General features: G+C 49.9%; 1 protein-coding gene across 16 annotated transcripts in view; it reads left to right on the top strand.

Annotated features, from left to right (window-relative positions):
* FARP1 (FERM, ARH/RhoGEF and pleckstrin domain protein 1) overlaps positions 1-12567 on the top strand; it is a 309200-nt gene that overhangs the window by 235069 nt on the left and 61564 nt on the right. For all 16 annotated transcript variants that reach the window (XM_084982203.1, XM_084982197.1, XM_084982198.1 and 13 more), the window contains 6 exons: positions 241-388; positions 4236-4331; positions 6127-6290; positions 7404-7472; positions 9890-9965; positions 11128-11395. In XM_084982203.1, the coding sequence (XP_084838329.1) occupies positions 241-388; positions 4236-4331; positions 6127-6290; positions 7404-7472; positions 9890-9965; positions 11128-11395 (821 nt within the window). The remainder of the gene's footprint in view (positions 1-240; positions 389-4235; positions 4332-6126; positions 6291-7403; positions 7473-9889; positions 9966-11127; positions 11396-12567) is intronic.

The raw sequence follows: 12567 nt of genomic DNA on the forward strand, positions 1-12567 counted from the left end.
ACCTGGCTGAGTTTGAGATAGACTTTTGAGGTTTTGTGTTACCCGAGCAGCCAAGCTTTTGTTCTCGCTGCTCGACTTTGGGTTACAGTGAATGGGAGGCAGAGTGTCATCTGATCTGAAAGCCCCATTGTTGGTGATGAAATAGCTTCTTATTTCCCAAGAGAGAGTGCTTAATCTCGAATTAATAGACACAGGGAATTCAAATCTCCTGGCCTTTCTTTTTAATTTTTGTTTTGTCAGTGGACAAACACCAGCAGAATCGGATTTCCAGCTCCTGGAGATCGCCCGTAGGCTGGAGATGTATGGCATCCGGTTACACCCAGCTAAGGACCGGGAAGGTACTAAGATCAACCTGGCCGTGGCGAACACAGGGATTCTAGTGTTTCAGGTAAGAATGTTTAGGACCAGCTCAGTTCCCTTGGTGATGGAGAGATAAGCCTTGGCCCTTCAACTGTGATTTCATGTTGGGTGGTCCTTGCCAAGCCCTCTGATGGTTCTTTTTAGGTGAATAGGGAAAAACTAACCTCATCTCGGGGTTTCTTGTTTCTTTTCAGCTCCTCACCTTCCAGATTCGGTTTCCTTTGCCCTCTCTCTGTTTGGAGAATCCACGATTGCCCATTTGCTTGCATTTGTTGACCTAGTAGGATCACAGAAATCTGTTCATCTCTCCATGAACTTAGGCTTAGAATATAATATAATGGGGAGTTCCCGTCGTGGCGCAGTGGTTAACGAATCCGACTAGGAACCATGAGGTTGCGGGTTCGGTCCCTGCCCTTGCTCAGTGGGTTAACGATCTGGCGTTGCCGTGAGCTGTGGTGTAGGTCGCAGACGCGGCTCGGATCCCGCGTTGCTGTGGCTCTGGCGTAGGCCGGTGGCTACAGCTCCGATTCAACCCCTAGCCTGGGAACCTCCATATGCCGCGGGAGCGGCCCAAGAAATAGCAACAACAACAACAACAACAACAAAAAAAAAAAAAAAAAAAAAAAAAAAAAAAAAAAAAGAAAAAAAGAATATAATATAATGGAATCAAGATTTCAGACATGGAGTTCCCGTCATGGCGCAGTGGTTAACGAATCCGACTAGGAACCATGAGGTTGCGGGTTCGGTCCCTGCCCTTGCTCAGTGGGTTAACGATCTGGCGTTGCCATGAGCTGTGGTGTAGGTCGCAGACATGGCTCGGATCCTGCGTTGCTGTGGCTGTGGCGTAGGCTGGCGGCTACAGCTCCGATTAGACCCCTAGCCTGGGAACCTCCATATGCCATGGGAACGTCCATATGCCGCGGGAACGGCCCTAGAAAAGGCAAAAAATATTAAAAATGTATATATATATTTTAGACACCCCAAAATAAACACCTTTTTCACACTTGCCCATGATACCCATCTGATCTTTTTTTTTTTTTTTTTTTTTTTTAGCCTAATTTGGATTTGACCTAAGTCAGCTTCTTTGTGGTTTCACCTTTACCTATCTTAAAAGTATAGCATAGGAGTTCCCATTGTGGCTCAGAGGATTAAGAACCCAGCATAGTGTCCATGAGGATGCTGGTTCGATCCCTGGCCTTCAGCATAGGTCACCGATTTGGCTTGGATCTGGTCTTGGTGTGGCTGTGGCATAGGCTGGCAGCTGCAGCTCCAGTTTGACCCTAGCCGGGGAATTTCCATGTGCCGCAGGTGCAGCCCTACAAACCAAAGGAAAAAAAAAAAAAAGTATAGCATGCAGTTTTATAAATTCACAAAAGCTCTGTCCATGACCTGCTGTAACTTTGCAACAAAACACATACAGCTCTTGGACCCTTCCCTGTGTTTTACGTGGGGTGTAACACTTTGCCCTCTAAAATGTGTGCATTCTTGCTGCTGCACTGTTTTACTAATCCACCTCTTTTCCTTAACAGTTTCATGGAAGTGTTATAGATATGCAGTAAGATGCACACATTTAAAATTGTTCTGTTCTTGGGAGTTCCCATCATGGTGCAGTGGTTAATGAATCCGACTAGGAATCATGAGGTTGTGGGTTCAATCCCTAGGCTTGCTCAGTGGGTTAAGGGTCCGGCATTGCTGTGAGCTGTGGCGTAGGTCGCAGACGCGGCTCGGATCCCGTGTTGCAGTGGCTGTGGCATAGGCTGGCGGCTATAGCTCCGATTCGACCCCTCGCCTGGGAACCTCCATATGCCGAGGGAAGCGGCCCTAGAAAAGGCCAAAAAAAAAAAAAAAAAAAAAAAAAAAACTGTTCTGTTCTTAAAACGTGTGTACGTTCCCGAATACGTATATCCTAAGAAACCATCAGTGAAATCAAAACAGTACCTTCCTTATTCAGCGCCTCCAGAAGGTGCCTCCAAACTTTTTTCTCTGCTTTTTTTTTAAAATAGAAGCATATTTGATTTACAATATTATATTCATTTCGGGTGCACAACATAGTGATTGAATGTTTTATAGATGATGAGCCCTTGAACGTCGTTATCAAATAACTGGCTAGATTCCCTGTGCTCTCTGGTATGGCCCTCGAGGCCTTTTCTTTTCATCAAAAGTGGATAATCTGTGATTTGGTTTCAAAGGGGTGCGAAAAAAGCAGCTGCTCTTCTCGTGAAATAGGGTCTGGTTTCACCCAGTTTGCAAGGTGTAAATATGCGCATGACCTCAGACTCTTTTCTGTGCTCTGTCAGGTTGGGTTGCATTTGCTCCTTTGTATCTTAGCAAAATCACCCCAGGGGTGCTCTGCTCCTGCATCTGATGTTTATTTATGATGGACATGAATTACCATGGATTTGTGTCCCAAGAGAAGCTGAAGTTGGGTCACCTATGGAACTCTAGGGAATAACATTTTTTAAAATCTTTTTTAGGGCTGCACCCGTGTTGTATGGAGGTTCCCAGGCTAGAGGTCAAATTGGAGCTGTAAGCTACCAGCCTACACCACAGCCACAGCAACGCGGGATCCGAGCCGCATCTGCAACCTATACCACAGCTCACGGCAACGCCAGATCCTTAACCACTGAGGGAAGCCAGGGATCAAACCTGCATCCTCATGGATGCTAGTCAGATTCATTTCCGCTGAGCCACGGAGGGAACTCCTAGGGAGCAACATTTCTGAGAGCAGTGTGACATTTGGGAAGGTGACTGTTCCTAGCAGTTACTGACCTGTAGAAATAATCTAGAACTCATCCTTGTCTAGAAAAACAACAGAAGGATTTTGCAGTCCGACCATTCCATTTCAAAAATAAAACCCTTACACGTTCCTAAAGATGTTGGGGGGGGGGGGACAAAGTGCTTCATGATTGAATTAATTGCTTTGCTTGTGTTTGATGCAATTGAAGTATTCACAATTGCGTGGTAATGTAATCATGTACACAGGCTGTATCTTGGAATTCATCTTCTCACCAGTGCCTAATTGCTTCATTCTAACCAATTTAAATAAATGGCTCTGGTGTTCAAGTGGGCCCGAGAGGAATTCTAATTCAGCTGAGATGACAGGACAGATGGAAGCAGCTCCCCACTGTTTCTCCACCACGTCCCACCTGCTGACCAAAGACGCCGATGTGCGCCTCCCCTCCCCCCCCACCTCCACCCCTGAGGCTGTTTTCTGGCCTCGGACACACACTGAAACTGGGGTCTCCCCTCCCCAGCCCAGCCTGTGCCATTGGAAGCCTGCCAACACGGGAGCCAGAGCAAAATGTGGACAAAGAGGGCGGTGGCTCACCCGCTGTGTGGCTTCTGTGGGTGTTGACACCAGCCAGTGGTAGAGACACATGCCCGGGGATCTCATTCTGCAGCAGTAGCCGGGTGATGTGATACAAATTAAAATCTGTCCGCACTGCAGTGTCCACACCTGTACAATGAAGATAGGCCATCCCGCTCGCTGGCTTTTGTGCAAGGCTTCACAAGGTCTGTAAAGGACCTGGGGAGACAGTGCCTGGCACTCTGCAAGTGAGGGCCGCTAATAATTGGGGAGGTTGTTCCGGTTTTTAGTTTTATTTATCTTTCTCTCTACCAGCCCCTTGGCCAGCCTCATCTCTCCCTGGAAACAGACTTGGTTTGAATGCCAGATCCTATAATTAGAAATAATGATCCAGGAAGGGACCAGCTATTGTCCCCCAGCTGCAGAGCCCGGAATTCTCCAGCAAGAGGTGTCTTAAGAAGCAGGGGAACATCTGCTGTCGTTTCAGCTCCCCGTGAGCAGAGCAAACCCAACCCCCATGTCGCTTCTTATGCATTTCCTGCTCACAGGCTGATACCTTTCTTCTCAGGGTTTTACGAAGATCAATGCCTTCAACTGGGCAAAGGTGCGGAAACTGAGCTTCAAGAGGAAGCGCTTTCTCATCAAGCTCCGCCCAGATGTGAATGTAAGTGCCTCTCAGAAAAGAAGGGGGGGGGACCCCTGCGCTGCCCTGGAGGCCTGGGGATGGATGGAGCTGGTCCTGCTGGGGCACCGGCAGAACCCGTGGTCAGCAGCTATTCCAGTATCTGTGGGCTGCATATTGTCCCCCGCAGTGTAAAAACACAACCAACTGCTCGTCATAACATTTCATAAAGACGTTAGAAAAGTTAAAGATGCACTTTTAACCAAGACAGGTGCATTATCCTCCAAGTCTTAGATATATGTATCACAGAACAATTATGAAAGAATCTTTCAGTGGAATTCCCGCTGTGGCTCAGCGGGATTGGTGACATCTTGGGAGCGCTGGGACACAGGTTTGATCCCTGGCCCAGCACAGTGAGTTAAGGATCCAGCATTGCTGTAGCTGCAGCTTAAGTTGCAACTGCAGCTCACATCTGATCCCTAGCCTGGGAGCTCCATATGTTATGGGGCAGCCAAAAAAAAAAAAAAGGGAACTTCTCATTGTGTAAAAATACAAATAAAGTTACTCAAAGTTGGTAAAACCCTGTTTTATTCGACTTGGAATCTTGTCACTGAGTTAAATGCAAAGAATTTGATATTAAATCATTATGCAACAATAAATAAGTAAGTAAATGCTGTTGTCCCCAGTCCCTGACGGCACATTCTCATGAGCTCCCCAGGCTCCCCGCCCAGCCCACTTTCCACAGACCCTCTAAAGCAGTCCCGCATGTGGCGCTGGGTCACAGGAGAAAGAAAACCTCATCTCTGTGCCATAAATGACGATGGAGGAGATGCATGACATCCCACTGATGTCCCCAGCCAGAACTGGAGCGCTTTGTCCCACGGCAAAAGAAAGAGTAGAAGTGGCCGTCTAGGCTTGCAGTAGCTTGGCTACAGGAGGGCTGCAAGAGGCTTTTGCAGCCTGACCTGGAAAGCGGGCACCCATTGGAAGTTGTTTTCTATGAGAAAACTCATTTTGAGTCCAAAGGCTGTGTACAAGGGAGGGATTGCAGCGCCGTGGCTTGCCTGGAAGTTGAGACTGCACAGCCCACACGTGTGAGATTCCCCCAGAATAGCTAGAGCCGCGTGCATGGCAAGGGCTGTGGGGACTCCCGTTTATATGATACGGCCACTTAAACTGGGAACATTTGGGCTGGAAATAAAAAAATTACCATATCCCCTTTCCCAAATCAAAGGACCTGAATTTTTCAGCCTCCAGTGGTACTTTTGTGCCCCAGGGAAACAGGCTCATTTCCTGAAAGGTCCCTGGGGCCACCTGGAGGCTGAAGCCCGGTGCTTTTTGATAGAGAAAAGGCTGAAGAGCAATATGCAAGGTTGACGTCATCCATGAGGGAGAAAAAGAAACGAAGACTTGTGTTGTGGTTACTTTAGGGTGGCAGGAGAGGAATTTCTGTACTTGGATTCTTTTTTTTTTTTTTTTTTTTTTAAGAAGGAACTGTGAGCCAAGTAAGCAGCACTTGTTGATGAATTCTGGCAAAGGAAATGCTGAGACTTCTGCTGAGTACGCTCATTCCTATCTGTTCCTCGCAGGAGTGAAGTGGGGAAGGAAGATGGTTGAGTGATGAGTCTATTTGGTCGTTAGGAACAACTGGGTCTTACTAAATATGGGAGACGTATGGTCATGCTGTAATAGAAGACACAATGGAAATGTTACCGGACAGCTGTGCTTTCCGCTCCCTTTGCCGTTTGCCGACTGAATGTCAGCGGGTGTTGGGAAAAAAAAAAAAAAAAAAAAAAAAAAAAAAAAAAAAAACCCAGTCACGATTTCCTCTTTCTAGAGCTCATACCAGGATACCTTGGAATTCCTAATGGCCAGTCGGGATTTTTGCAAGTCCTTCTGGAAAATCTGTGTTGAACATCATGCCTTTTTTAGACTTTTTGAAGAGCCCAAACCAAAGCCAAAGCCTGTTCTCTTTAGCCGCGGGTCATCGTTTCGGTTCAGGTGAGAAATCCCATCCCCACGTCTGCGTGCGCTCTTTCCCCCTGAGCCTTTCCGCGGGGGAGCCCTGGCTTCCAAGTGCTTTGGCTGTTGGGGTGTTTGCTTGGTCATTCCAGAAGGTTCCTGGCAGACCCTTGCGATGCTTTGTTTGGACATCCGGTAGCCAGGCGGCAGTCTACCCAGCCACAGTCAACTCCTAACAGAGCTAACTGAGAAAGGATTTCCTGCAAGTTCTCTTGTGGCACAGCAGGTTAAAGATCCAGTGTTGGCACTGCAGCAGCTTGGGTCGCTGCCCTGGTGCAGGTTCAGTCCCTGGCCCAGGAGCTTCCATATGTGCCCGGGTGTGGCCAACAAACAAAAAACAAGGCATTCCCACTGTGGCTCAGCGGGTTAAGAATCCGACTAGTATCCCTGAGGATGCAGGTTCGATTCCTGGCCTTGGTCAGTGGGTTAAATAGCCAGTATTGCTGCAAGCTGGGGCGTAAGTTGCAGATGCAGCTAGGATACTGTGTGGCTGTGGCTATGGCATAGCTTGCAGCCACATCTCCTCGTCAAACCCTAGCCCGGGAACTTCCATATGCCACGAGTGTGGCCTTAAAAATATATACATAGATAAAAACTTTTAAAAAGGATTTCCTTTCTCTGTAGAAGCAGAAGCACCTTGTTGACAGTGGGCATCGCTTCGCCGATGGCTACACAGACGTGCCCATTGTTGGTTCAATTGCTCCCTCATTCCTTCAGCAAGTCTTTGCCTGTCTACTGCATGGCACATTCTGTTCTAGGTGTCGGGGGTAAAAGTGAACAGACGATGCCTGACTTCATGAAGTATACAGATGCTTGGGATGGCTGGGGTGGCTATGGAAACCAAACACAGACTTTTTCATTAAGTGGTTAAGTTCTTTGAACATTTTCTGCTCTTTGTAAGGGAAATATCAAGAGAGGATGGATGCAAAAGCCCCATTTTCCTTGGGAGGGCTGTCCTTCCCAGCCAGCCGAGAAAACGCACGCATCTCCCAGTTAGGGGTGGAGGGGAGATAGAGAGGGGGCTGCTGCGCTGCGTGTTCACGGCGCTGCCTTGCTGTCTTCTCCCCCTTCCTCTCACCATCCTCGTTGTAGTGGGCGGACTCAGAAGCAGGTTCTCGACTTCGTGAGAGAAGGAGGACATAAGAAAGTGCCGTTCGAAAGGTAAGCGGAACGTCGGTGCTCCGTCTGGGTTGAGGGGCGTCGTTCTCTGCAGGGAGCAGTGCTCCAGCTCACAATTAGGAACGTCTGAGGACCCGGGGAGCCCTAACTCAGAGGTAAGAGGAAGCCCGCAGAGCGCCGGGATGGAAGAGGATCGGGAGCTGACAGAGGGGCTAAAGCGCTCCAAGACCTCACTCATCAGTGGGTCCTTACCTAGTTGGGGACTTGAATTGTATTTCTCCAAACTTTTTAATTCCACAAAGTTGGGGTGAGGAGAAACAGGATTTGTGATTGCTGCTAGCAAATGCCGACAGCTCTGATGATACACCAGGCGCTATTCCAAGCTCTTTACACCTATTAACTCACGGGGCCTCCAGCCCAGCTCTGTGAGGTCGGTGCTATTTTATTCCGTTTTTAAAGACGGAGACCCCGCAGCTCTCAGAGCTGGAAAGTGGCCCCTGGGGACCCGTCTCCAGAGCCCGCTGTTTGCTCTGCCACCAGAGGGGCTAAGACAAAGGCTAAAGGGTGAAGTGACTGGGCCAGGACGGTTTCATTAAAAATGTGTGTTTTGATGTTTTTCTCTCTTTTTTTTTTCACTTTAACCTTTAAAAACCACAACAGCCCAGGGAGAATACAGCAAAGAGTCACGTTCCCACTACTTAGAATTAACTATTAACGTTGTAACATTTGTTTCTGTAGTTGTATCTCTTCTTCCCTTATTTGTAGCTACTATGGCTACAGATGTAGCGAAAACCCCATTTTTATTTTTTTATTTATTTATTTTATTTTTTTGCTATTTCTTGGGCCGCTCCCGCGACATATGGAGGTTCCCAGGCTAGGGGTTGAATCGGAGCTGTAGCCACCGGCCTACGCCAGAGCCACAGCAACGCGGGATCCGGGCCGAGTCTGCAACCTATACCACAGCTCACGGCAACACCGGATCCTTAACCCACTGAGCAAGGGCAGAGACTGAACCCGCACCCTCATGGTTCCTAGTCGGATTCGTTAACCACTGCGCCACGACGGGAACTCCCGCAAAAACCCCTTTTAACCAACAGCCTTCCCTATTTCTGGTTCCCTCCCCAGAGGCAGCGCTACCTACTTCCTGTTACTTCTGTTAGAAATGCTCATGCCTCCAAAAAGAATAGGCAAATTGCTCTGGAGGTGTCCTTTTTCCTTTATATAAGCAATATTACATTGTACGTAATCGAGCATCTTGCTTTTTAAACCCGACCCTGATTTGGACATCTACGTTGAGCATTTCCAGGTATTAGGAAAGTATTACTTTTTATTTATCTGATTCCCTGATGAGAAACATTCAGATTGTCTTGGGTTTTGTTTTGCTGTCACAGAAATGAATGTGCTGCCATCACCATCCTTGTACGTTTCTACTGATGCACATCTGGGGTCTTTTCTCCCTCCCTGTATCTAGAAGTGTAATGTTCAGAAGGTCACTTGTCTAGATGTAACAAGCCCATCATTTTCCCAGACGATCCACAGTTCATTTTTTGAGGATCGTATAAGAAGTGGCCCGGCTTCCTCTGACTCAGTGTCGGGGGGACCCCAGAGCTTTTGTGTATTCGTTTGGAGTATTTTAAAAGCTGCATGGATATTGGAACTTAACCTCTGTCTTTGTAGAGTTTCATGTGTTTGAGTACCCGAGAAGTTTCTAGTGCTTGTTCCCTGGCGAGGTGGGGACTGGCACCCAGAGGGAAGGAAAAGATGAGAGGGGAAACCCAGTGGTGGTGGTAAAAGCCAGTTTCAGAGTTCCTGCTGTGGTGCAGGGGGTTAAGAGTCTGGCTCAGGTCTCAGTGGAGGTGTGGGTTTGATCCCTGGCCTGGCACAGTGGGTTAAAGGATCCAGCGTTGCCACAGCTGCAGCTCAGATTCAATCCCTGACCCGGGAATGTCCATATGCCACAGATGCAGCTGTTAAAAAAGATAAAATAAAATAAAAAAACAGTTTCTTCTACGATTGAGTCTATAAATGCATTCCTGGGGAAGACCTTTTTCTGAACTGAGCTCTGTGAAGGAGTGAGCCGATCGGTGACAATGGCCTTGGTGGTAGAACGGATCTAGAAAATCATTACCTAAAACACACAAGGATTTCATATCATTAGACCATTGCTGGCACTTGTAAGCATATGTGGGTCCAATAACCAAAAAGTCAGTGTTCGGTGGCCGGTGCTCCCACCAGCTAGACCACTCCAGCCGGAGCCTGGGATGGCTGAGGACTTTTCAAGGTTGCAGCAACCCCTGAATCCTACAAGGATACAGAAAGGATGCCTGGGTTGGTTTCAGGGAGCATTTTTCCAAACTAATGGGGGTGCCTTCTCTATTGTGGGAGTGTATAGTGCTGTTGTTTTTAATTTAAAAAACAAAAAATCCTCAACTTTTGCTATCTTATGTAATTTCTCCCAGGAAACACAGCAAGATTCATTCCATCAGAAGCCTTGCAACGGAGCCCACAGAACCGAATTCAGAAGTGCCAAAACAAGTCAGTGATGGTGATATTTGCAGTGATAACTGTTCTTTACCAAAGCTCCCTCCTCTGCTGAGGACCGGGTCTCCTCCTATGCTTTGGGGTTCTTTGTCCTCCTTCTTTGGGGTGTTTTATAGAGAGGAGTCTAGCTGCGTCCCCTGGCCCCAACTGACACTGGCTCTGCTGTGCTCTGCACCCCAAAGCCCTAGCCCATGTCCTTCCCCAGCTGACCCCCCCCCCCCGGCACCTCCCCCATTCACACCCTGGGGAAGTTGGCTCTATTGGCCTGAACTCAGCCTAGGGCTGGGAAGCGCCCAGAGCCAGAGTTGAGCCCACCCTCCAGCTAAATGGCTGCACTTGTGGGAAGAGATCAGGACCCGCTTCCTGAGTGATGGGTGTAGCTCCCCTTCGGTGCCAAGGTCAGAACCTTGCACTGGCACAGGAGCGGGTGGTGAGTTCCCAGGGCTCGTGTTACAGAGCACTGACCGCAGTTGGCAGCGAGTCACATTCTCACCCTTGCTCTGAGGGTGGCCAGGGCTCCTTTGCCCTGGAGTCAGTCTCGGGATGAGCTTTCAGGGTGTTCTCTACGAGAGAATGAGAACTTTGTCCTGGGGAAGGGCATGAAGGCAATTTCATTGTGTGAATCCGGAGAGAGCCCGTAACCTGCCCATCCTACCCTGAGGCAGCAACAGAGAAGTCTTTGTCATTGGTCTGAAAACCGTGTCAACCTGCCCTCGGGGGTCCGTGATGCCTTTGCTCCCTCTCCCTACCCACACCTCCTCCAAGAAGCCCACTGTGGGCTGGAAGGCCTCGCTGGTTCCATAGAAACTTTGGAAACCCAAGATGAGACAGCGGGTCCTGGAAAGCAGAAGCTGTACCTCACTTGTGCTCCTGGGGACATGACACTGTCAGCTTCCACACCCCGAAAGAACATTCTGGATCATGCCCAGATGCCAGGGGGCGGGGGATGGGTGCCTGCTTACTGTCAGCGTGCTTTGTTCGAAGACCTTGGAAGGCAGGCTTTCTTTGGCGGTCCTTTTGGCCACTTGATGCTTAAGGATTTGCTATTAAATTAGACTCCACATCTCTCTCTCTCTCTCTCAGCTCTGGTGTAACCTCTCCCTTTTCTCTTCATCTCCCTCCCCCCTTTCCCTGCACCCTTTCCTGCCACCTCCAGGCTCAGCCGAGTGCCAGCCTTACCCTCGGAGAAGGTGCTGAATCCCCGGGCAGCGGCCAGAGCTGCCAGCAGGGAGAGGACCTGAGCGGTGCCACCCAGGAGCGCAGCCCTGCCCTGCAGAGGAGCCCGGCGGCGGCGGCGGTGGCAGTGGCAGCGGCAGGGAGCAAGGATGCAGACAGGGCCGTCAAGGCGGTGATGGAGGAAGAGGAGGAGGTCGTTAAGGACAGGACCCAGCAGAGTAGACCTCAGCCCCAGCAGCCAAGCACAGGTCCAGCATCCAGGGCTGCCCGAGGCAGCAGCGCTTCCATTCCTTTCATTGACTGCAGTGATGTAGACAGTGAATACGACCTTCTCAGGGAACACGCGTCCCGGTCACGGTCCCAAACAAATGACAACTATGAGGGTGATGTGACCAGTGGTGTGTATCTGCTCTCCAGGGAGGAGCGGTCCAGGGAGGCTAGGCACAGGGCTTCCCCTCGCTCCGCGAAGTCCTCCCGGCCGCCTTCCAGAGGGTTCCTGGACGATGATTCGGCAGACATAACCTTTGATACAAGCGGGAGCCCCAGACTCCCCAGACATAGCTCCCTGATAGATGAGCTCTTCAGGGGCCCAGGCAGTCACAGTCCCCTGGCCACCCCGTTGTCTCCCAGCAGCAGAAGTTCAAGTCCAGATGTGAGTTGGGACAGGACCGGGTCTCAGGGCTATGTTTCCGAAAGCGGACACGGCTGGAGAGAGCCAAGTACGGGAGAAGGCACTCTTTCCAGCCGGGATCCCCCTTGTGAAAACGCTTCCCCTGTCTTACAAAGGCCACACGTGAGGGATCTTCCCAGTAGGTATAATAAGTCGGAGACAGATCCACTGATTCTGAGCCAGGTAGCGGCGACCCCAGAGGCAGTCGATGTGCTTGACAGCCGTGGAAAGGGTGGCCTGGCCAGTCTGGCCGGTCCCCAAGGGAGAACGCTGGCCAATGGTACCCGTCTCATAGGTCCACGTGCAAAGAGCCCCGTCACGCAGGCAGCGTGTGCCCGTCCCTGGCCAGCCCAGCAGGCTCCCCTGCAGAAGACCGAGGGCTCCACCAGTAGTGGGTCTGAATCCAGCGATTCAGACTCAGAAATGCTGAACCCTCTGGGCCAGCCCCTCGTGTTTGGCAATCCTGCCGCGCTGAGTTCCCCCTCGAGGGCGAGGGGTCAGAAGTGCTCAGGGGGCCTGCATTTGAACGAGGAGACAGAAGAGGATGAGTGAGGACAGTAGAAGGTTGGGAGCCTGGAGTCGTGAGTCCAGGGTTTCCATGGCGATGATTCATTCTGGTGACTTGTTAACTCTTCCTGGGCATTGGTTAGAGGAAGTTCAGGGCAGGTGCGCATGTAGGATAGGGCATGCCTGAACTTCTCCGAGCTCTCAGAAGGACAAAACTTCACCCATCACGGCAAGTTACCAAGA

Source organism: Sus scrofa, chromosome 11, assembly GCF_054392235.1.
Source record: "Sus scrofa isolate SSC_HxYL_T2T_F1_AM1 chromosome 11, Sscrofa_HxYL_maternal_Yorkshire_Landrace_v2.0, whole genome shotgun sequence".
Lineage (NCBI taxonomy): Eukaryota > Metazoa > Chordata > Mammalia > Artiodactyla > Suidae > Sus > Sus scrofa.